The following is a 23,609-nucleotide window of genomic DNA, read 5'->3' as shown; positions in this document are numbered from 1 at the left end:
GTAAACGACAATGCCTTTTATTTATGTTTTAAAAACAAAAAACTAAATAAAAGGCATTGTTATTTGCAATGTCAATAGTTTAAACTCTCGAAAATGCGAGACCTATTGCATTGCAAATGCTTGTTTTCAATGTAATCAAATGAGCACTGTTCACCACGTATCAAGTAAGTTAGAAACATTGTCTGGTGAGGTAAACGCTCAGTGCTAACATCTGCAGAGAGCTGCATGTCATTAGTTTGAATCCTAGCTAAGTCCGCCCTTCCCTTCCTCCCAAAAAAGTAGTGTAAATTATATATGGTTAAATATAGTCAACAACACCTGTTATTTACAGAGCTAAGAAACAGCCGAGGTAGTATATGGCGTGTTATAAAAGCGCAAGCTATTGTTATTTATATATCGAGCGCTAAGGAGGAGTTTAAATATCAATTACAAATATAGTTATAATTTATGTGGAACTGCATTCATACTACATCTACTTCAGAAATCCATGTGTTTGCTATTCCTGGCAGCTAAGCCCGGCATGGCCCTCGATGAAAGTTGTGTCATCCATCGCAACTTCCATAAAAAATATTTATTCTCTAGTAGTTTTGTTTTATCACAAGAGACTCTACAGTGGCATTATTTGTCTAAATGCATAAGGCATTTCACTTCTCCCGGGTCAAGGGTCGTGTGAATGTAGCGGAAGGCCTAGTAAATAACTATGAAACACTCCCACGCGAAAATGGTCTACGAAGACATCCGAAAAACTGAAAACATAAAGGAAAAAAGGGAGTGGGAAGGGTGAGAGGTTACGAAAAAGAGGAAGAAGTAAAAGAAGAGGAGGGTAGAGGCTGGTGGGAAATTAAACGGAGAGAAAAATGGAAGTGCGGCATGGACAGGAAGCAGGTGATGAGCGGGGGAAGAGGGAACAGAAAACATGGAGTAAAAAAATCTGAAAAGAGAGAGAAATGGCCGGTGGAGAAATGAAAGATAGCAATGAAACAACCTACATTCAATGCCACTTATCTTTTCTTTCCCTTACTGCCCCATCCCCTACGGCATTGTTCTGTCGGTCTCTCCTGGATGTTTACTGCTTCCTGCGACTCACTCTCACTCAGTGTCTTTCTGTGTCACCTTGCCAATCACTCTCTCCCTGTCTTCTTCACTCTCTCCATGTGTATCTCTACCTCTGTTATCTCTCCCGCACTTGTCAGTCTCTCCTCTCTCAATCTCTGCCAGCCACCCCTACTCTCTCTCTCCTACCTGCTGTCTCTGCAACTGCCAGTCGTTCTTTCTCTATTTTATCAGAAACACATAACCTCTCCTTCTCTTTTTTGGTAAAACGCACAATAATTCTCTCTTTGCAGAATTTTTCATGTGCGTACAAACCTGCATAGGCACAGATATGCACTTTAACCGCACTCACTCTTATACATCACACACACATGAAATGTTGGGTGGGACTTTGGCGCCCCAGCTCTGGGACCAGAGAGTATCTGAATTAGACGGGGGAGGAGTAGTCCGTCTGAGTGGGGTGAGGAGGGTGACCAGCCGCGGTCCGTGGAGGGAGTTCTGTGGAGCGGAAAGGCGGGGCGGGGGAGGGGCAGGGTGGGGGGTACTAAACACCGGAATATGGATAATTGGAGGTAAGTAAACAATTAAATAAATAAAACGAATTTCGTAGCGCGCGCTGCATCGCATTTTGCATCTCCTTGATAAAAAAAATAATTCAAGAAGGAAGCATAAAGGGCATTGACGGCCTCAGTTAATATTGTACTATTTTGATGCTTTCTGTTTATTACTGTTGCTAAAACTTTTGTCTATGTCGGGCATTCATAAGCTTCCAGGATTTAAAGTTCAAAGTCCCCTTGAGGAGCTGGACAGGAGGACAAGAGGTGGGAACTGTGAGAGAAGCTGGGATGGGTGTGTTGAGCGCAAGGGCATATCTTGGTCAGTCAGATTGAGGGGGTGTGAGATTCACATTTCCCAACAATCAAGCTGGCACAATGTGATAAAATACATTATTTGAGAAGCAGAGCATGAGGGAGCTTAAGTGGGAAAGGATAGCAGTGTGGATTGTTAGGGTTACTAAAAATAAAATACATTTTAAAATTTCCAACAGTTTTAAGAACTTCAGAACAGAGAGGAGAGAGAGAGTATGTGTGTATGTTTTTGTCTGTGTGCGCATGTAAAAATCCCAGGTGAAATCCGACAGCCATTGCAAGATACCTGACTGAAAACACATGTCCCAACTATTTACTAGAGAATACATATATTAGGGGGGGGTGTAAAACCCAAAACATCCTCCTGTGAAGGTATGCCACTGGTTGAGCAAGGGATCTATGAAAGTACTGCCTCTGGTGGAGAGCAAGGATCTGGAGGTGGCAAGTGAGAGGATTAAGAAGGAGCTATGATGGGAACCAAAAAGATGGCATGGGAGAGTAAGACTTCATTGGAATCTAGACCTGGCAAAAGGAGAACGTTCTGGGGAGCTGGAAGTAGCAAAGAGTAGAAACTACAGCTTGCGAAGAGGTTGTGGCGGGAGCCATCTATAAAAAGACCTGCAGAGGGCACTGAGGAGAGGGCTGTTAGGAGGCTGGGAAGAAGTAATGCGATGGAAGTTGTTAAGAGGCACTGTTGAGACACAAAGAAGAGGGAGCGTATGTGGTAAGATGCATAAAAGGCCCAGGATGAGGCTCTAGTGCATTTTTTATAGATCGCACACATGAAAGCACTCGGGGAGCAGAAGCAGGGTGAGTCCCCTTAAGAAAGCCAGAGAGCATTATGTGGCGGCTGCCCACATAGAGGTGACAGTGTTAGCGAATATGTTGATTTAGATGCCAATGTCTGGGGGTGTTGCAGACCCCAAAACCATTGTGAGAGATTACAATAGGAGGCTCCTTATATATCAGGTCTTACAATTCTCCCGAGCCCTCAGCCTTTCCATCTAGGTTCAAATATTCCATTGACCCCCTGGAAACTGAAAAGGTTTGCTGTAATTAGCCAGCTCTCAGTTACTGACCCTTTTTAGGTTTCACCTGCCCAGTACTTGCACTGTGCTTGAGAAATCTATTGTTTTTACTATAAACTTAAAAGGAATAAAAGGAACTTACATCCCAACTTCTCTCTTTCCTGGCTCCTCATTGGTTCCTAAGCGTGCCACTTACTATTTCTCCATTTCTATTGGCTGTAGCATATTTTCCTTCATTTACCAATGATTGTTCCTCGTCTGCTCCTCGTATCAGTTTCCCGCCACCGAAATACTGTTAACATCTGCTTTGGTGGAACTACATTTCTATAAAGGTTTGCCTTTTACTCTTGTAGCATATTTATATAACAATTTATCTCCTGGAGAGATTAAGTGATTTGCATAGAATCAAATAATGTGCGGCGCCGCCGAGACTCACACTGGGATCCCCATTTCTTGAGGCAGCAGCTCTGGCCGCTGCACCACATCCTCTCCACTCTCGTGTTATCTGTCAGGGAGCTCTTTCCTTCTCCCGAATGATGATTGATGAAAACAGCTCTTTATGAATTACAAAGGCGTAACAGATGCATTACCAATGCTTGTTGACTGTTCTCTGGTCCCAACTAGCACCTGAGAGTCTGGTAGGCTATAGGACACAAGCAGATACTAAAGCAGCATTGACTGCACAGCTCCGTTCAAACCCAAGTTCCCTTATCTAACTTTACTTTCTTCAGCACGTGGAGTTTACTGAAGTTTTGTCTCAAAGTCAACAGCAGGAGCCAAACCTGTTCAACTACCCTAATTTCCACTGTTCTGCTTTGACGGCTTGACTGGCACCCAGAGAGGCCTTTGCATGCATTGTTTGGCTAAAACTCTAGCAGTAAACATTGTACAAATCCCGTTGAAGCCGGCATGAAGTTGGTCCCGTGCGCATACATCCTGTTGTGTTTAGCCCATACAGTTTGGAGCCATAACTCAGCAACCCTAAGTTCTAGGCACTATACTAGGTTTCACTATGATTCTCTAACTAAATTCTTTAGTATTCTTTTTGTGTACCGAAGACATATTCATCTGCTAAGAAATACCTCTGACCTTTAATGAGTGTTTACTTGTCAGATAGCATCTGAGGCCAACCTCAAAATCACCTTCTCTGCTGTATTTTAGCGCTAAATGTACCCTGAGGGTCGTTTTTTGGATTCATAGATGCATTTTTTGATAACATAAAAAGCCAAAAATACAGATGTTATGAGCAACAGCCACTCGTGTTGTGATTGCGGTGTATTGTCGTAGTTTCAGAAATTTCGAATATGCTTAATGTGAAATTCATGAAAGACGTCACATTACGCCGACGTAACGGAAATTTCGGTCAGGCAATGACAGGAGAGATAATTTAAGATTTATTGCGATGCATTATTCTGGATCTCAGCCGAAGAACGGAACTATACAACACAAGGGTGCTCTTGCGTCTCCTACTTGCAATACACTGGGGGGCTCATTTATGAGCCCCTGCGTCACTTTTGCGCTGCCGGTGCGTCACTTTTTGTGATGCACCAGTGACGTAAAACATGTGCCATGTTGCGCCATATTTACACAGTGACGCATCTAGGTAGATGCGTCTCTTCGTAAAGCCCTGCGCTACATTATACCTGTGCCAGGTATAATGTATGCAGGGTGGGCGTACCCCCGCAAGAAAGGGTCGTAGGAGTGGCGCAGCGAAATCTATGAGATTTCGCTGCGCCACTTCTAGGACGCCAATGCGTCAAAACCTTACGCCTGCCTCATGGCAGGCGTAAGGGTGACGCAGGCCCTTTCACATGGGGCTTGCCCCATATGAAAGGAACATTGCTGGAGTTGCGTCAGGCTTCCGACACAACTCCAGCAATGCGTCACTTTTTACGCTGACATATACGTTAGTTATACTGACGTATCTGTCCTTCCTTGCGACATGATGCATCATATTATAAATATGATGCATCATTGGTGTCGCATGGAGGGCGCACTAAGAAGTGACGCATCGCTGCTTTCACGCAGCGATGCGTCACTTCTCATAAATGAGGCCCTGGGTACAAAGCACTGGTCCTTGGACTTGTGGAGGCGGGACTTTCAGGAATCGCTGCTGGCAGAGGATACATACGTGTGGCCCAAGTTAGGACAAAGGATTAGTGGAAGATATGCAGGACTGGCGAGAAATGAGCGCTGTGCTGGGTGACGCGAGGGGCAGACACTTGCCTCACAGTAATTGGATTGTGAAAGCAGAGCCCTTTTATGGATGTAAACTCTGAGAGATACAAAGGAAAACGTAGGAGTGAATGCTGTACCACGCTATCACTACGTAAAACCTTGCAAACATGGTTATATTTGTACTTGATTTTGGAGTTCACAATGTCTCTGCCTATCATAGGAGTGTATTTGATGTTAGATAAAGATTACCATCGTCTTAAATAAAATACACAAGAGCGTTCCTATATCACACAGTAAAATATCAATCTTCTTTACGGTCATGCAGTTTTAAGGGCTTTAAAAAGTTAGACATGATGGCAAGATGTACCAACCTAAAGGCAAGTCACGCCACGGCGTCCCTGGTGCCATGGCCCATCGCTGATGCATCTTTTTACAAGGTGGGGCTTGATCTAGCGGAGTTGACACTCTGAGGCGGTAGTTCTGAGCTACCACATTGCTTGCAATTGGCCTAAAAATGTTAAGTGCTCATACTCAGGGCACTTCATGAGCAAGTACTGTCTGACAGTGGCCAGCAGCCTGAGTCTGCAGGTTAATGTCCATTTAAATGTATATTGGCGACTCTCTCTCATCCAGGTCTACTTTCCACCCGTTGAACAATGGATATACAGAACAGTCTATTAATATGCTTTAAGGTATGTCAAAAACTTCATCTTGGCTGAGAGAGCCAGTGCAAACTTTCACCCTCATTCATGTGTTTCATGATTGTGTTTCTCCTCCTAGGAGTTCCTGTTTGGAAGAGGGTTAAAGGGCTCAAAGACCTGATCAAGGATAAGTGGCTAGGACGTCAGAAGGACCACAAGGCAGCCTTTGAGCCATAGGTTCTTAAAGTCAGAGTTAAGCTTATGAGGTGTTGTGCATGTCTCTAGAGTTGAAACAACTTATACTGCCTGACTGGTCTGAAGCACAGTGATGACTCCAGTAGGACGACAATACTAGAGGTGAACAAGAAGCCTTGTTCTTGGTCGCAGCACGTGCTCATGGGATGCAGGTTGTTTGGGTGGGATCCTATTAGGAGCAGCACAGGTTGCATGACGTTAGCTATGTCACTGACCACACCGATTGGCCAGTAGATGATCAGGCTTTTAATGGTATTGGGATGAAACATTGCGTTTTAAGTGATGGTGCTGGCCATGTATGGTACAGAAGAGGTCAATGTTGAGGACCAACACATAGGCTGCATTTCGGATCTCCAAAGTGATGTACAAAGAGGATCCCTACTGCACACTGCACAACTATCCTGGAGCAACAGGAGAGTTCAAAACAAGCTTTAAGGTGAATATTGTAGGAAATATTAGGCTATGCCCATGATGTGGAAACCTGAAGTACACTTATTTAATGATCTGCTTACAATGTTGAATCCCTAATTCAACTATAGTTGTTGTACAAACACAGGGCCTACACATGTCCAAGCTGTCCAAGCCTAGGTTTAATAGTCTTTGAAAAGGAAAGGTACCTGCACTTTGCCGCATGCTCTAACAATTTAAATCTGTTGAAGGTGAGTGATACCCAACGCCTGTCTCAAACTAATGGCGTGTTTGCCAAGAGGGACTGCTATCTACTTGTGGCCCTGGACCTAGACAGAGGGAATTTAAAAGTGCCACTATTACACAGGGGCCAGAAAGAGCAGTATGCAACTGTTGTATGGGAACTTCAGTGCTATGCAAATCCCAGGGTAGTGGTGTGGATAACTATCTGAAAATATTGTCTTTCAGTATAGCCAAATTCAGAATGGCTTTACATAGTACATGCAGGTGCCACTTGCATGGCACAGGGACAGTGCTGATGAAACCTCAGCCAAAAGGGCGAGAACACAGCGTAATTGAACCAGATTGGCTTGGGCACCAAGTTAGTTGATAAAGAAGGGTTATGTCACACTGCCTTTCCTTGATTTGGGAACTTGTAAAGCTCCAGGTAAACCTCTTCATTTGAGGTTCACATTCAAGATGCAGCATGGAACATTAGGTGTTCTTTGCCAACGCGTGCTGTGATTAACAATTCCGATATTGAGGTGGGACATGCCCCTTAGAGTCCATAACCAGAAAACTACTGACTTGCCATATATCCTTTGTAAATGAAGGCAAATTGATTTCCTCAAAACTAAGCACATTTTCCGCCTTTGCACAGCTGGCTGCACTGTGTACCTTCAGTGTGGCTCTAAGTGAAACCTTTACACAACACAGAAGTGGCTAGGAAATGGTACAAGCAGTTGTCAAGGGTTCACAGACACGGCCCTCGATGTGGAGTTCTGGTTCCTCAACTGTTCCTGGGTGGGGCAGAGAGTATTAGGCACACTTGCTCGTTACCGTCAATAGTGCAAGGGTGCACGGTGCAAGGACAGTTTACCTTGGGGGGTGAGGGGGAGGGTTGAGTCTGGGGGTCAGCAGCAAGTTTCATCTGCTGCTACTGGCAGCTTCTTTGTGGCATGCACCACCACTCCTGTACGCTGTTGTCCTGAGGGTGCATCTTTCTATCTAGTGGCTATCTCTTTAGTCGCTCCAAGCCTTCTAGCCAATAGTAACATTGGCTGGATTCCTATCCATGCCGGTCTGTCTTGTCTGTGTTTATGCTGTCAATGGATTTATTCATGTGCACGTGGGAGGCCTAGGGTACGCCACCACAACAATGACACCCGCAACATTGCCAGATTACTACATCAAAGTGACCACTATATTGGTGGCTACTATACTAACAAATGTGGGTAAAATTATACAATTGCGTATGAGGGGCAATAAAAATAAATACAATTAAAATAAAAGGTTAATTCAGGGCAACCCTCAAAACCTATGAGATATATTACATGAACATTTCTTTTTTACTATAACTTTAATAGTATCTATTACCCCTGGAATAAATTGAGTACATGATTTTATTTTTAATTAATGTAAAAATAAATATGAATTAATACATAAGTATAATATAACATAATAGGTCAATTAATAAATAAAATCAAAAGAAGATTTGAGTTAGAATTAGGTTTAGAAATAGAATGAAAAATACTATAAAGTTTAAGATTAATGAAATACATTTCGAATTAGGGTAAGGGTTGTGGCTACAAGTACGTTACGGGTAATTAATCAAATTAGTTAAATAAACATAATGAAAAATAATGAAATGTTCGAGATAGGTTGCGACTAATTTATACACTCAAGCAAAGAATAGAGCAAGCCACCCCTAGGGGTTGGGCTTGGGACTATGAAGGCAACTATAGTTGACACTAAAATTTCTTTGTCAATGATCTAAAGGCCTGATGTATTAAAATATTTCTTCCATTCTTTCTGTATGGGGAAACGCACTGATACATGCAAGCCTGTGTCATCTGGGACAGCAGACCAATTTGTACTTATCAGCAAAGTGTTTAAGCTTCTGAAATTATTTCGCTCAATATCCCAAGGATAACTCTTATCAGTTTTGATAACCCAGACATCTGACACTGGAATATCTAAGTCAGTTTTGCCAGCATATTGATAAAGGAAATGGAATACTTTCTCAGCAAATCTCTGACCAGCTCAGATAAAAGGCATTGTAGCAGGCAAGGGGGTAAGTTCTATGACATTTCAGTCTAGGGCATTCACAGTTATGTGACAGGGCTGCTGAATTTCCCACAGTGAATTTTCCAAACAATCACCCACCCCCACGGTGCTGTGCTTTTACGGAGACAGGCTTTTCCTGAAACGGAGAAGAGACTAAGGGTTTTATACCAGCAGGGTGACAACATCCATTCTCTTGCATAGAAGTGTGCTAACGCATGACCATCCGATCTCTGAGGCACCCTACTATGTAGTGCATCGCTCGTGTTTCCATACCTCTCTCTGTTACAGGGAATTCACTAGATGGACAAAAGCGGCAGTTTATTCTCAGCATACTGAGGCAGTCCCCGGCTGGGGGAAACTCACAGCTTTGCGGATTGTTGCGCGATTTGGCAAGGGTAAAGATGGACACGAACCATTGCACCACTACACCAAATGCTGTTATAGGATCTTAATCAAAATTCTACTGTGCACTGTGTCAGAAGCCGCTGAGAGATAGTGGTTACTGACTTCTACTCTGCTAAAGAACTGGACTGGAATTCTGCAAGAAAGCACTGCACAGAGACACATTGTTCAGCTGTATGACTACCCACCCTTCAATAATATTTTTCCAATGGCCGTGCATCGTTTGTAAAAGATCTCCAACACACACCTCACTGAATACCTCAACGACCACCAACTCATCTGGTTTCAGACCCAACCACAGCACAGAAACTGCCCTCATCACTGCCATGGATGACATCCGAATGACTCTGGACAGAGGAGATGCAGTGGCCCGCATCGTCCTGGACCTCTCTGTAGCATTTGACATAGTCTCCCATGCCATTCTCATCCAACGCCTAAACGACATCGGAATCAAGGACACTCTCCTTCTTGACTGGAAGGATCCAGTCAGTCAGCCTGGCACCATTTACCTCGGAAACCCGCAACCTTATTTGTGGAATTCTGCAAGGATCCTCCCTGATCCCGACCCTCCTCACTGCATATATGATCCATCTAGCCAGCATCATCCGCTTTTACAATCTCAAAGTCCTCTCATGCTGACGACACGCAACTCATTCTCTCCCTCACGGTCAAGACCCCCAGTACCCAGAACAAGTTCAATGCCTGCATGACTGAAATCGCCAACTGGACGAAGACCAACTGTCTAAAGCTAAACACTACAAGACCTAAATTGTGATCTTTGGTAAGAGAACATTAGCTTGGGACACCACCTGGTAGTCAACAGACCTAGGACCAACACACATGCCTAGAACCTCTGGATCATCATAGACACCAAACTTGACATGACAGCCCAAGCCAATGAAATCACCAGTTCATGCTTCCATACCCTGAAGATGCTGAGAAAGATTTTCAAATGGCTTCTAGTCAGCACCTGGAATACGATCATGCACGCCCTAGTCACAACTAACTTGGACAGCAGGAACAACTTCTATGCCAGGATCAACAAAAGACGCGCCAGAAGGCTGCAGATCATTCAGAACTCGGCCGACAGAATCACTCTTAACCTACCACGCGTCACTCATATAACACCACACCTGAAATTGCTCTACTGCCCCCCATTCACAAACAAGCACAATTCAAACTCCTCACCCACACTTTCATGCCACTACATCATTCTGGCCTAGCATACCTCAACAATCATACATGCTTGCACAAACCTTCCAGACACCTCCGCTTACTTGCACAAATCTCAGGCCTACGGAAAACCAGATTTAGTTGAGCCTTCTCCTACATTGACCCTAAAGCATGGATCGACTTGCCACAACACATAAAAGCCGCGTCCTCACTTATTGAATTCTGCGAGAATCTGAAGTTCTTGCATTTCAAATAGTCCCACTAGGCCCTAAGTGTGGCTAGACACACACTTGCTCAGCACCAGGATACCCTCCAGCTTAATAGTGCACATAACGTAACATAACATAACAATATGTCCTGGGGCCCAAAGTTTTGTTCGGAAAACAGTCTCCTAAAACCACCACCAAACACTCCCTATCTCACTCTTGCAAGTTATTTTTCATCCTTGCTTTCTCCCATTGCCACTGTTTTCTATCTTCCTCCTTTTGTGTTTTTCTCTCTCTTGCTCTGGATCAAAATTTGTTGAGGAAAAATAAGTTCTGGTGCGCCCCACTTGCAACCATCAGCTCAAATTAAGCAAGTCCAATGGGGGAAAGAGTGATTATCTCATAGCTATCTAGATCATCAGGTTGTGGAGCAACACTTTCAACAAATGCTGTTTTTTTGAAAACCTCTAGACATTCGGCAACAAAAACTTTGACACAGACAACCCTTAAACAAAGCTACCCAAAGAAGTCATAGTATTTGACATAAGCTCTACTCTAAACTGCTGGCTTGATTCAATCCCAGCTCGTGAAGATCCACTGGCACTAGGTCTAGCCACACATGGTTCATAAAGAAGCACAACACTGGCACAAACAGTGACAGGTTGAGAAGGGACTTGATATCTCCTACACACTTGTCCATTATCAGTTAACTCTGTACAAAAGGTCTGACATTTCGAGGAGGAACACATAGAATTAGCAGCAGCATCCTGTCTCCCACTTTGCTGCAATCATTTTTATTTGCCTTGGTGCTGAGCAAATCCACTAATTTCCCAGACTCACGGGCAGATCTAAATGTCTTCAGTTGAGGTGTCTTAACCTCTTCACGATCACCTCTAATTCCCTTCAAATGTACTTTCCAGGCTTCCCTAGCCTCCTCCATGACCTCCTGCCTTAGACTGTTCATTGGCCCCTCCAGTTCTCTTTAAATGTCCTTTCCTATTTTGAAGGATCACCAAAGCTTCTACTAAAGGTGCTCCAAAACTAGCTTGGTCTCCTTCTGAAAAATGCCATCTCTTTTTTTGGGCCGACTACATTTCTCTATAGCCCTTCCAGGTGTTTCTATAAAAATAATACCCGACCCTGCTAATTTTTGGCCCAGAATGGTTACCCAGTGGCACAAAGAATATGGTTCAAGAGGATGGATTTAGCTGACAGCGGGGAATACATGGTAGTTTATGGTAGCTGTGGATTCCTTGTATGTCTGGGGTCATTGTACTCTTCAGCAGTTACCGCTCAAAGCAGACCTCCAAAACAAGATGGTGACTGTTTCAAAATAGCACTTTATGGGCGAGTAGAAAAGGTAAATTTCTGTGTCTAAACTAACAAAATTGGGAGAGTTTAATGCTGCACTTTGACGCATGGAAGTGTTGTATATTATGCAGGTTTTCTGACTCCCACTTAAATCACATCTAACCTCATGTTCATCTTTGTTATTGAATTTCACCATATTCATGCGGCCCCTCTCATGCGTCCAGATATTTATTAGTATGGAGAACAAACAAGAGGTTTTAGAGCCGTCTTTACCCCCAACTTCATGAATCCAGAAAATAGGGCTAGCAGTGTCAGAAGAACCAAAGAACAAACCAGAGGTAAGAGTCACTATCCATGGGAACCCCAACATGCTGCCAGTGCTCCTTAGTAGGTTTATCTACTGCTTGTTAAAGTGCTACAACTGTGGTTGCTGGCATTGTGCTGCCATATTTTACCACTCTCCATAGGTGATCCTGAGGTCCCTGCACCCCCACCCTTTCCCTCTGTTGCTATAGATTTTCTCTCCTCAGTAGCCTGATTACTTTCCACGTGGGTAACTAGATCTTGAGGACAGCTAAGTTTGCCATCAGTCCTTTCTGCCGAGTTCTTTCATCCTGATAGAACCTGAAAAGACCCTGTTCTGCTCTAATCTGTTTACAGACGTCCCTCACCTCCACTAAACCCTCACAGCCCACTGTGTCTGCCTATTCCCAATCTGTAGGCCTCCCAGTCACCATGTGCATCCCTCTCACTTCCCAGTTTGCAGGCCTCTATACAGCCCTTCTATACCCCACCACCCCATCTCAGTGTGTAGGCTAGGCCTCCTCGTGTCTGTGCTAAATCTACCCACTTCTACATGTAGGTCGCGCTAGCACCTTCTTCACTCCCCTAGTTGCCAGTTCTGAGGCCTACTCTCCAGCCCCCAAAATTCCCAGTGGTCAGGACTCCACAGTTCCATCCCTCCATTCCAGTTTGTAGGTCTTTTCTACTTTTTGTTGCACCCACTGGGAGCTACAGACAGGGCTAGGCTGAAAACCCAAGCAGCCCTGGCAGTTGGGTCAGGCCAGCCGCCAAAGGTGGGGAGGGGTTGTGTAAGTGGGAAGAAGTGCTGCTTTTGTTACTGGGGACCAATATTGCAGCGCTGCTCAAAAAATGCCCCCCTGTAGCAAAAGTGGCCCCCACTGCTGCAAAACCGGCCCCCACCCTTCCAGTCTCCCGGGAAAATGCCCGATACCCACTACAGCCAGTCCAGCCCTGGTTATATAAGGGTGATAGGACTGTGTCCTTGAAACAGGGCGTACAGGACCGCAGCAGAGAACCCACACCATTCCCGCCATGATCAGACAGAGTAATGCTGATATTAGTGAGTGCTCACTGGTCAGGGATGGGGTCCGGAGTCAGCAGCTTGTGTTCATCTTCCTTGTTGAATAAAGAGGCCATAGTCCTCCATCCCTTGGCGCCAGCGCCCTGCACCTGTAGACAGGAGAAAGGTGGGTTTTAGACACAGTGCAAAGGTGAGCAGGTGAGAAATCCATGCAGCTAATCTGAGTCACGGCTACAGAAAGCAGGAGCAGTGAGAGCAACACAATGGAAGAGGTCGATGTGAATAAAGGACATGAAAAAGGGGCAATGTGTGCCGTGCCTATGTGCAGGAAAGGGTAATATGACTAACACTTCTATAGAGACGGTGGGAAATGTGGATTAAAGTCCAAAGGTAGGAGCAGGCAAAGTGGTAATTAAAGGGCAATAGGAGACATACCTGTGGAGCAAAAAAGTAAATGCAAATAACACCTACAGAGAGAAAACAGTTAAGTGTGGATAGACGAGGAAACTACAAGCTACTAAAATAAAGACTGAGAAGGTGGGGTGGAACGAGAGGTTTCTGAGGTGCTGGGCCACCATATTGATTTGGGCCATAGGATGGCCCTGCTGGGTCTCCTGGAGCAAGCTGGGGATCCGAGAGCCGAAAGGACGTTCATAGGTGTAGCCTCCTTGGTGGCTAAACGGGGCATTGCCCCCGCCTGGATACTACTGGAACCACCTTCATTGGCAGTCTGGAGAAAGGGGGTGACTAGTGTGTGCGGCAGGAAAAAACTATCTACGAAGCAAGGGGCTGTCCCCAAAAACAAGATAAGATATGGGGTGGGTGTTGGGCATTTCGTGGATTATTGATGTGATCCTATTGTTGGTTATTAACGTTGACATTATGCCCCACGCTCTGTCACGAGCAATGGAAATGCCTGTTGGGGGATGCAACTGATCAAGGTTAAAATGAATAAAATATGGTTATTGAAAAAAAAAATGAAGACTGAGGAAAATAGACTGCAAAAATAAGGGTCATTCAAAAAATCTACCAAAAAAATGTAACCGTACTCCTAATATATAATTAAACATGGCCTCTGAATGTGCAAGGGGAGAGGATTTGGCCTTACAGCTAGAGTGGTCGACCTCGAAGCTGGGGAACCGGGTTTGAGACTCAGCAACAGCGCTCAACATCCTGTGATTCTGGGCAAACCTCTTAATCTCCCCGTGCCTAACAAAAAATGAATGTATCCATCTGTAACTAAACTGGTGCGCCAGGTAAAGCGCTCTGATATCTGATATCTTTGGGTCAAGTTTGCGCTATATAAAACTCCCCCCCAAATTTTTTTAAAAAGGGTTGGAGTAAGAGTAATGAATACCTCTACAGTAGAAAGGGCAATGTGACCACCACACCGTGCGGGGCAATGTGAACCACACCAGCAGAGAAAAGGGAAATGTGAGTAACATTTACAGAGAGGAGGCGCAATCTAACACAGGGTAAGGGGCAATGTGAGAAACACAGACAGGAAGAAGAAGGTAATGTAAAAAATATAGCGAAAAGGGATGATGAAAAAAACCTACAGGCGAAAGGACAAGAATCTTAGTAGAACCTATGATGAGTGGACAATCTGAGTAACATCTGCAAAGTGTGTAGCTTACATGGGGAATTTAAGACCTACAAGAAGGTGGGGGTAATATGAGTAACAACTACAGAAAGGGAGAGTGCTCTGTTACACCTGCAGAAAGGTGGGTCAATAAATGTCCCTGTCACCAGGAAAGGGCAATGTGGGTACCAGCAACATGGAGGAATGGATGTATCCTCTGAAGGGAGGAGCAACAGCATGTGTAGCACCAACATGGAGAAGGGGGTAATTGGTGTCATGTCTTTTCGGGAGAACGGATAGTCTAACGCTTAGAGACTGGGGCATTGTGTGTAACTAACAGCAGCGGTCCGTGCAGGTAAGTGAGGTGGGGTGGTGAGGCGGGGGGATGTCAACAGAATAGGATTTTTTAATTCATTTAATTTTCCCTATTCCGTCGTCTGTCAACTCCCGCCCGCCCCACTGCGATTACCTGCACGGACCGCCACTGTGTAACTACCAGAATGGCGGCAATGAACGATCCTTACCTTCTGTGCTAGTTGTGACATAGACTGCATCCCTTCATCCTCAAGAGGTGGGGAGTCTGATTCAATCAATTCTGGCTGATCCCTCTGAAACAAAAATACCAGGCGTGTCACAGCTTTAAAGACCGAGGACCAGAAGGCGTCAGAGCTGAAAATACACAACATACAATCAAGTACCACAGGATCATAGCTGTAGGCCCAACCAAACGACACTGCATATGTCTTAACTCATGCAGACATTGAAACATCTCAGCGGGCATCGACCATACTGCCCAGTGCACATTGAATCACCCTGATCTCCTTCATGGACATCAGCAAACGTACACAAAGGGGTGGGATGGCACATGCGTATCTTTGGGACCAGAGTCTGGTGGTCATTTGAAATTACAGGAAAAGCAGAATCTCTTGAAGACAAAGACAATTTCCTTGCCAGCTAGAATGGTTTAAAGACTTTAAGGCACGAGGGAAGGACCAATGCATGTTTAGCTTATCTTTGCCTTTCCCACTTATCCAAAACATTAGCCTATCTGGAAATGTTATTGAGATGCCGATCTGTCAATACAGTGGGGCAAAGAAAACACTGGTTTCATTATACAGATATTACATCTTCGAATACCTATTGCAGCTTCAGCCGCTTCTCAAAGTAAACATACAGAATTATAGATGGATAACAATGAATAATGGGGATATTTTTCAGTGAGGGTTTCTGAGTGAGATCGACTAGCCCTCAAAAATGAAGCATGAGTTGTATATGAGGTTACTCAGAAACCTGAGGCGTAAAACATACATTATTTACTTTTTCTCATATATAAGGTTATGTTATGCATGCCTCGCCGTATCAACCATCCTCGTTTTCAAGTGCTATGCAGTGGCAGGAGAGTAAAGGGGGAGCCACACAAAATGACCTCTCCCCCTGTCTCAAAAGTAAAAAAAAAACACCTTCCTTGCCTCCTGCCATCCAACCCCACTACCCTCTATGCGTGCCATGCCTCCCCTTCCCTCCCAAAGCTGTTCTCTCTTCTCTTCATGGAGTAGAGAGGCAGCACCGCACTGACAGACTCTCTGAGAGCCCTGTCAAAGCAGCCTGGAATGCCTTTATGACACAGCAACTTTAGTTTCCCATTGTTGCTACATCGCAGCAGTGAATAATTAAGCCAGTGGCTGAGGATAATAACGGTTGTTAAAGACTCTGAACTTTGAGTTAGCGACCCAATCCATAGGTGAAGGTCTACAACGTGGATGAGGGCCTTTATAAACATTAGAGCCCCAGGCAGAAGAGATATAGGCTATTAGAACATTTCATCACTGGGGATAGAAAGTTATAAATTAAAAAGGAAAAACAAAAAGGAAAATATTGGAATGCTGGAGGAGAAGGTCTGTACCAGCCTTTATGGGCCATGAGCCACTTAATACTCTTCAATGGAACTGTCAACATTTCAATGCTTCAATGTTCTAACCAGATTTAGAATCTTCTATTCACGCTACTGATGCTCAGTTACATTTTATTAAAGACTGTTATGCTCCAACCAACCTGGAACATTAAACAGTCATCTAGATTTCTTTCATATGTTGTTCCTATATTTTTGTGTTTTTGGCACTATTCATTTGTTGGTAACACTATCCACCTATTGGTGACATTGTCTCTGCTTTTGATGTACTCTCACATTGGTGGCATTCGATGTCTCTTGGTGACCCAGTGCCTGGATTTGTGACATTGTGCATACATTGGTGCAACACTGTCTGTGTGCATTGGTGACATCATGGACAGTTATGAACAAGGTCCGTGTGTACAGCCCATCATCACCATCATCAGCATCTTCTGGGTGTTGGCCATATTGACCATGTGTTGCTGACATTGTGAATGTGTTGGTGACAAAGTTTGTATTAGTGAAATTGGGTTAGTGATATATTCTACGTCAGTGAGGTTGCCGGGTGATCTTGTTTAAGTCTTGATAACAGCTGAGTGTTGCTGACATCATGGAAATGTGGTAAAGAACACAGTTGGTCCTAACAGGAATTATTCAAATCATGAAATAAGTTGTACCAAATATCAGGAATCAAAAACACACTATGAATAATTTCAAGATAAGATTTTTTGTATTGAATATCAGGGAGGACCTAGCCTGGCAGTTCGGGCTGGACTGTTCCCATTGGGCACATGGTCAGGACTGATTTGCATATGGCTAGGTCCAAACTGGAATGGCATGGTGAGCAAAAAAACGATGGATTTAGGCTCAGATCTCTGTACTGGGGTGAATGTATGACATTGTTCTGCATTCTGTCCATCAATAGTTCTTTTTGCATTTGTCACCCCGAGTGGGATGGGTATGCTCAGACGTGAGTCCCGTGCTCTCCATGCCACTGGAATCAAGCTATCCTGGCTGAAGTGGGGTAAAACCCCGAAACCGGTCTTAGGATGCTTGTTTCCAGTCCAGGGAGGACCTGGCCTGGCAGTTCGGACTAGACTGTTCCCATTGGGCACATGGTCAGGACTGATTTGCATATGGCTAGGTCCAAACTGGAATGGCATGGTGAGCAAAAAAACGATGGATTTAGGCCCAGATCTCTGTACTGGGGTGAATGTATGACATTGTTCTGCATTCTGTCCATCAATAGCTCTTTTTGCATTTGTCACCTCGAGTGGGATGGGTATGCTAAGATGTGAGTCCCGTGCTCTCCATGCCACTGGAATCAAGCTATCCTGGCTGAAGAGGGGTGAAACCACGAAACCTGTCCTAGGATGCTTGTTTTCAGTCCAGGGAGGACCTGGCCTGGCAGTTCGGGCTGGACTGTTCCCATTGGGCACATGGTCAGGACTGATTTGCATATGGCTGGGTCCAGACTGGAATTGCATGGAGAAGAAACAAAACGATGGATTTAGGCCCAGATCTCTGTACTGGGGTGAATGTATGACATTGTTCTGCATTCTGTCCATCAATAGTTCTTTTTGTATCAAGTAATTAAAACCATCTTGTCACCTGTCAAACTATCTAATAATCAGACTCACCCCAGACAACGCCGGCTCTGGCCTCTCTTAGCATGTTACAACCCTCTGACAAACAGTCACTCCCTTCTCTAATGGTCAAGCCCTCCCTCCCCTCAGTCCTTGCCAGTCAGAAATCACGCATCCCCACGACCCTTTATCAACCCTCATTCAGCCAGGAACATCTTTCCTCCAGCATGCACAGCCAGGAATAGCCTTCCCAGCCAAACCGCCAGTCTATCCCTTTCGCTCTCAGGAGCAGCCATCTTAGAGTCAGGCACAGGCCTCTCACAGCCGGCAACAGCAGACTCACTCCTCTCAGTCCCAGCAACGGCCCTTTCACAGTCAGACACAATGATCTTATAACAACACTTCAACCTCCCATGGTCAGACACAGCCTTCCCAGAGTCCAGTCGGTCTTTGCACTGCGAACCACAGCCCTTCTATAGCTGGATACAGCCCAATCATAGCCATTCATTGGCCAGATATAACAAATCCTCTACTAGTTATATTCGTCCCACTGCCTTCTACAGCCAATCACACAAGGCAGAGACATAGAAATAGTCCTACCATAGTTAAACATAAAATTCATACTTCCAGACAAAGCCCTTCCAGAGAGTGGCATGTCCAGTCCAACCCTCCAATTAGAGAGGGCTCTACGGGGTGGACAGGAACAGACACTGGGATTAGATTGAATGGGCATACGATCCCTATAACTGAACTCTGAAGCGGAATAGAGACAGTATCAAGAGTCCTTCTGACCCGCTAACGTCCAGAACATAACTAGAATACGTTGACAGAGTCTGCTGCTAACACAGGTTACCCTCACTAACTGCTCAAGGTGTGGGGTTTGGTTTTTCTTTGGTCCTCTTGCTGCGTATCAGATGGAAGAACTCAAGAATTTGAGCGTGACTATAAAGTCCTCTAGTCTCGAAGGTGATAGTCAACAGCTAATTCTTGGGGTTGCCTTCTATCGACTTCTAAATGCTCCCCGAGACTACTTCCAGTCAAGACGTTCAGGCATACTGGGGGTCCATTTGTAAATACCTTGTACCATCTTCTCTTCATGGCATGTTTGTTCCTCTCGAAGTGTAGCAAGTGAAAATGAACACTAAAGAAATGCAGACTACAACAATGATGACTCCAACTTGTATACTACAAAATGGAAGACCATGCAAAAATATCCACTAAACAAAATTTTCGACATTCACTTAATTAATGAGTGACCACTTAAGGCAAAAGGATCCTTGCCCAATTTCAAGCACTTTCAAAAAATATGAATTTACATCGAATTAATCTAAACCTAAATAATTTACATGATGAGACATTAGCTTGGAAATTTGGACCATGACCGTGTCCTCTCCAGCCTTTCTGGATTTTCATTGGAGCACCCTGCCTAAGCCACCATCAGGCATCTGCCCCAAAACTGCAAGGCCTGGAGTTCTATTAGCACTTTATCAAAGAGCTTCAATGTTCCCTCAGTTTGCCTGGATTCGTGATTTTTGAATCTAACATGCTTGCATGTTGTAGTCCATGGTCTTTATTTGTGAAGTCTCTTTTTGTGTCATTGTCGTTTGTATTTACATATGGACGCCAAAAGAGTTGGTACTGCGTCTCCTTGCTGATGTCCTTTGTTGGTTTCTGCACTGGCTGGAGAGGCATAGGAAGCCCTTCAGTGTATGCAATGGCCTATCTGTTGGCATATGGCTCTTGCTTACTATCCCTTCTGAACTGTACTACATAAAGATTAACATGTTACCTTTTCTGGAACTTACTTGTTAACCCCTTCTGGACTGTTTCACTTTGTGTCTTTGGCTCGGGTGAACTCCTTTCCTTTACTCTGCATCTCGCTATCACTTTCACCTAGAGATGTATCTTCTCCAAGCTCTTATTGAATAACTAATCACTCTCCAGCTCTCCTATATTCCTCCCTCCAACTGCAATGTGCAACCCCTGCTCTGCTCTCTACCCATGCTGAAAACATCAAGGTTTGTCTAGCTTCTAAATTTATAGCCACTTATCAACCATTTTCTTCCAAAAGCTTAAAATCAAAATGGTTCAGGAACTGCTCTCTACAGTCATACATGAAAACAACCATTTGGCACAACACCAGGCAAACTGGACTCACACCAAGTAAGTTAACTCATAGTGTGGGCACCCAGTGGACTACTGTCTTACACAACAGACCTCAGTTCAACAAGTATTACACACATTATAAAATTTTGGACCACACTTTCTAGCACCCCATCAACACACAACCTGCTCCCCAATACCCAAGATACGTCATCCCTGCAAACACAAAATTTGGTTTGCATAAACCTACAAGTAGTGCAGACATGCACATAAGTCACCCCTTTGCATTGCAAGACTACACCAATAACAAATATGCACTGTACAACCATAATGTAGGCTGGTTTCACTCTCTGGGTACTCTCCTGTTTGATGTTCTCACACTAGAATTATAGTGGTATCTAACTATGAAAGGCAATCTCTGGCCTCCTCACAAAAGAAATCCTTTTGTTAGTTTATTTCTTTTTTCTTATTTTGCAACAGAATGCCAAAAGCAACAGACAAAAAAGAAAAGTGACCTATTAATACATTTATGCAGTAAGCAATATGCCAAGAGATGAGAAAATGCAGTGTATGCATAAAAAGTTACGTTTTGAGTTTGCTATTTCGTTGAATAAGGAAGAAAGTGTATCAATAAATTAGGTATTGAGGTATGCAGCCAGTTGGCTCCATCAGCGGTTGAATCTCCGTAGACTCCCTCTAAGTATTGCTATTATAGCCTTAGAGCTGGACGTAGCGGGCTCTACTGGCCATTAAAGGCCCACTCCAGCGTTAAAGGCCCGAGCCCTAGGTGAGGGACTTTGACAAGAGAGAGGGCCTTCAATAGCCGGAAGAGCCTGCTACGGAGGGCTCTAAGGCTATTATAATATTCTGCCCCTAGAGAGCAGAATGTTCTAATTTTTAAAAAAAGGGCCTCACGGAACCTGAGGGGATTGAAATCCCCTCGGGTTCCCTGAGGCCTTTGTTCACAGCAACAGTTGTGAATAAACATTGAAATGTTGCTGCTACGAGCTTTTAGCAGCCATTATAAGCCCAGAGCACTCAGTTCTCTTCAATGGAGGGCTAAACATTCCAGTATTCCAATATAGCCTTATAGCCCACCGTAGCTAGGCTTTATCGGCCATTAAAGGCCCGTTCCAGCGTTAAAGGCCCGAGGCGAGGGCCTTTAACAAGGGAGCGGGACTTTAATGGCTGGTGTAGCCCAGCTACGGAGGGCTATAAGGCTATTACAACATTCTGCCACTAGCGGGCAGAATGTTCTAACAAATAAAACAAAGGCCTCTCGGAGCCGGAGGGGATATAAATCCCCTCGGGCTCCGAGAGGCCTTTGTTCACAGCTGTGAACAAACACAATGTGGAATGTTGCTCTGGGACTTTTACCGGCCTGTAGAAGCATGCTCCACATTGCAATGTTTTAATTTACGTTATATTTAAAGGCTTCGTTTACTTCATTCCACCATTTCTAAAAATGTTGGCATCGAGTACTGGGACGATCGACAATACCTATCAAACCCAATATTTTTGTGTTAAGTGATATAATATTGCTGTCTCGTTTGGCCTCTCCTAGATGTTGTTCATTTAATATTTGAAGAATGATGCTCAAAAATGCACTCAGGCATGGGCGGTTAACAAACATTTGGATTGTATCAGCAGATGTGCAAGAGCACTGAGGGCAAGATTTACTTTGGTTGTGCCATTTGGCTAGTCTCGGCGTTGAACTGTAAATCGTGAAGTGTACTTTTTAGTCTAGGTGGTGAAATGATTTTACTACTTTTGATAGGTAAATTAGTAATTTGATTTTGAGTAACTGCTCAGATAGCCAGGTAGACCATTTCTCAGCCCAGTGTATCCTGTCATCTGGTTTGGTTGCAATCGAGCAAGCATATAGATCAGTGATAGATTGACAGCTATTATCAAATACTAGGATATTAGGTTAAAAAAAATAACTATGCTGGTGTACGGGCAAGTAAAAGTAGGGCGAAAAGTGTCTAATCGGTAAGCATATTTAAAAAAATGATTACAGTGTAATTGGAATTCACTCTTGTTTGCTAAGAATGATTCAGTATATGGTTTTCAAATTAAACTAATTCTAATGTGGTAGCACCTGAATCGTGCTACTTGTGAAAGTAATTCTTGGTAGTTTGGCGTTATTCAGTAGAGTGGTTTGCGATTGGAGGTCGAGAACCCTTAGCTGTTATTTGGTTCCATGCCAAATGTTTCCTACGTTGCTAACAGTTTTAAGCCAGATTTTTTTGTTGTTGAAAAGTCTGGATCACCAAAATTTCTATTAAAATATCTAGAATTGCCATTAGATAGTTGAATCCAATATCTAGTACATTTAATAGCTAAGTGCATATATTTTAGACGACTGCACATGCTAGCCCAGTTGTATATCCTTGAGTCAGGTAGAAGCCATACATCTCTTATAATATAGAATTTGAGTTGCTTCAAAGACCTACAAGTCTCTTTAACATATCAAATGAACCAAGAAATAACAGAGTCTAATTTCTTTGAAAACGTGTCTAGTATGTATAGGGGAAAGGACTAAAATAAATATAAAACTTTGGGAAGAATGTTCACTTTGATTAGATTATTATGGCCTACTATAGAGATTAGCATTTTTTCTCATTTTTCTAGCTGTTCTTTGGTTAGCTGTAGTAAGTTAGAATTACGTTTAAGGCCCAGTTCTAGTTTGGGGGTACCACAACTCCAAGATCATGCAGACTGCGTGCTTTAGGGCTCAAACCTTCTGTTCCCTCTGGCAAGATGATTTTTGTTTTGCTGGCATTGACTTTATACACGGATATCTTAGCTAATTCTTTTGCAGTTTACTCAATAATATTCAAGATTGGTGTTAATGCGTGTGCGAAGATTGCCATCGGAGTATACCACTAAAGAGGGTAAAATCTCCAGATTTGGAATTGAAAAGAGTTGCCATTGGAGTTGCCTTAAGTAAGGTTCAATGCACAGTCTGTAGAGGATAGGTGAAAAGGAGCAACCTTGCCAAGTGCAGCAGTGAACTGGTTATGTAGTGGGAGTGTTGCTGCAAACACGCGTGTGTGCTTTAGGTGATCCGTCCAGTGTGTGAATCAGCTCAAAGGACTCTAGAATAATTTTGAAGGATTGTAGCACCTCCCAAAGAAATTTCCAGGAGACCTTGAAGGCTTTTTGGTGTCTAGCTGTACGATAGCAAGTGGTTCTTATAAAGTATCTGCTTGGTCTATTAATTCCATAGCAAGATTGTTAAGGGTGGTGGTGTCCAGATGTTGTGATGATTCTAATAATTCTTGTGGCTAATATTTTAGTGAAGATTTTGGAG

At 43.9% G+C, this 23,609-nt stretch overlaps 1 protein-coding gene across 2 annotated transcripts in view; it reads right to left on the bottom strand.

Moving 5' to 3' along the window:
• The window catches only part of C3_2H1orf232 (chromosome 3_2 C1orf232 homolog), a 35,705-nt gene that overhangs the window by 1,911 nt on the left and 10,185 nt on the right, over positions 1–23,609 (bottom strand). For both annotated transcript variants that reach the window (XM_085646815.1, XM_085646816.1), the window contains exons 2-3: positions 15,241–15,324; positions 13,186–13,283 (exon numbers count right to left, since the gene is read on the bottom strand). In XM_085646815.1, coding sequence (XP_085502941.1) covers positions 13,186–13,283; positions 15,241–15,324 — 182 coding nt within the window. The remainder of the gene's footprint in view (positions 1–13,185; positions 13,284–15,240; positions 15,325–23,609) is intronic.

Source organism: Triturus cristatus, chromosome 3_2 (assembly GCF_964204655.1).
Source record: "Triturus cristatus chromosome 3_2, aTriCri1.1, whole genome shotgun sequence".
Taxonomy (NCBI): Eukaryota; Metazoa; Chordata; class Amphibia; order Caudata; family Salamandridae; genus Triturus; species Triturus cristatus.
This window is presented reverse-complemented; position numbering and strand designations above follow the sequence as displayed.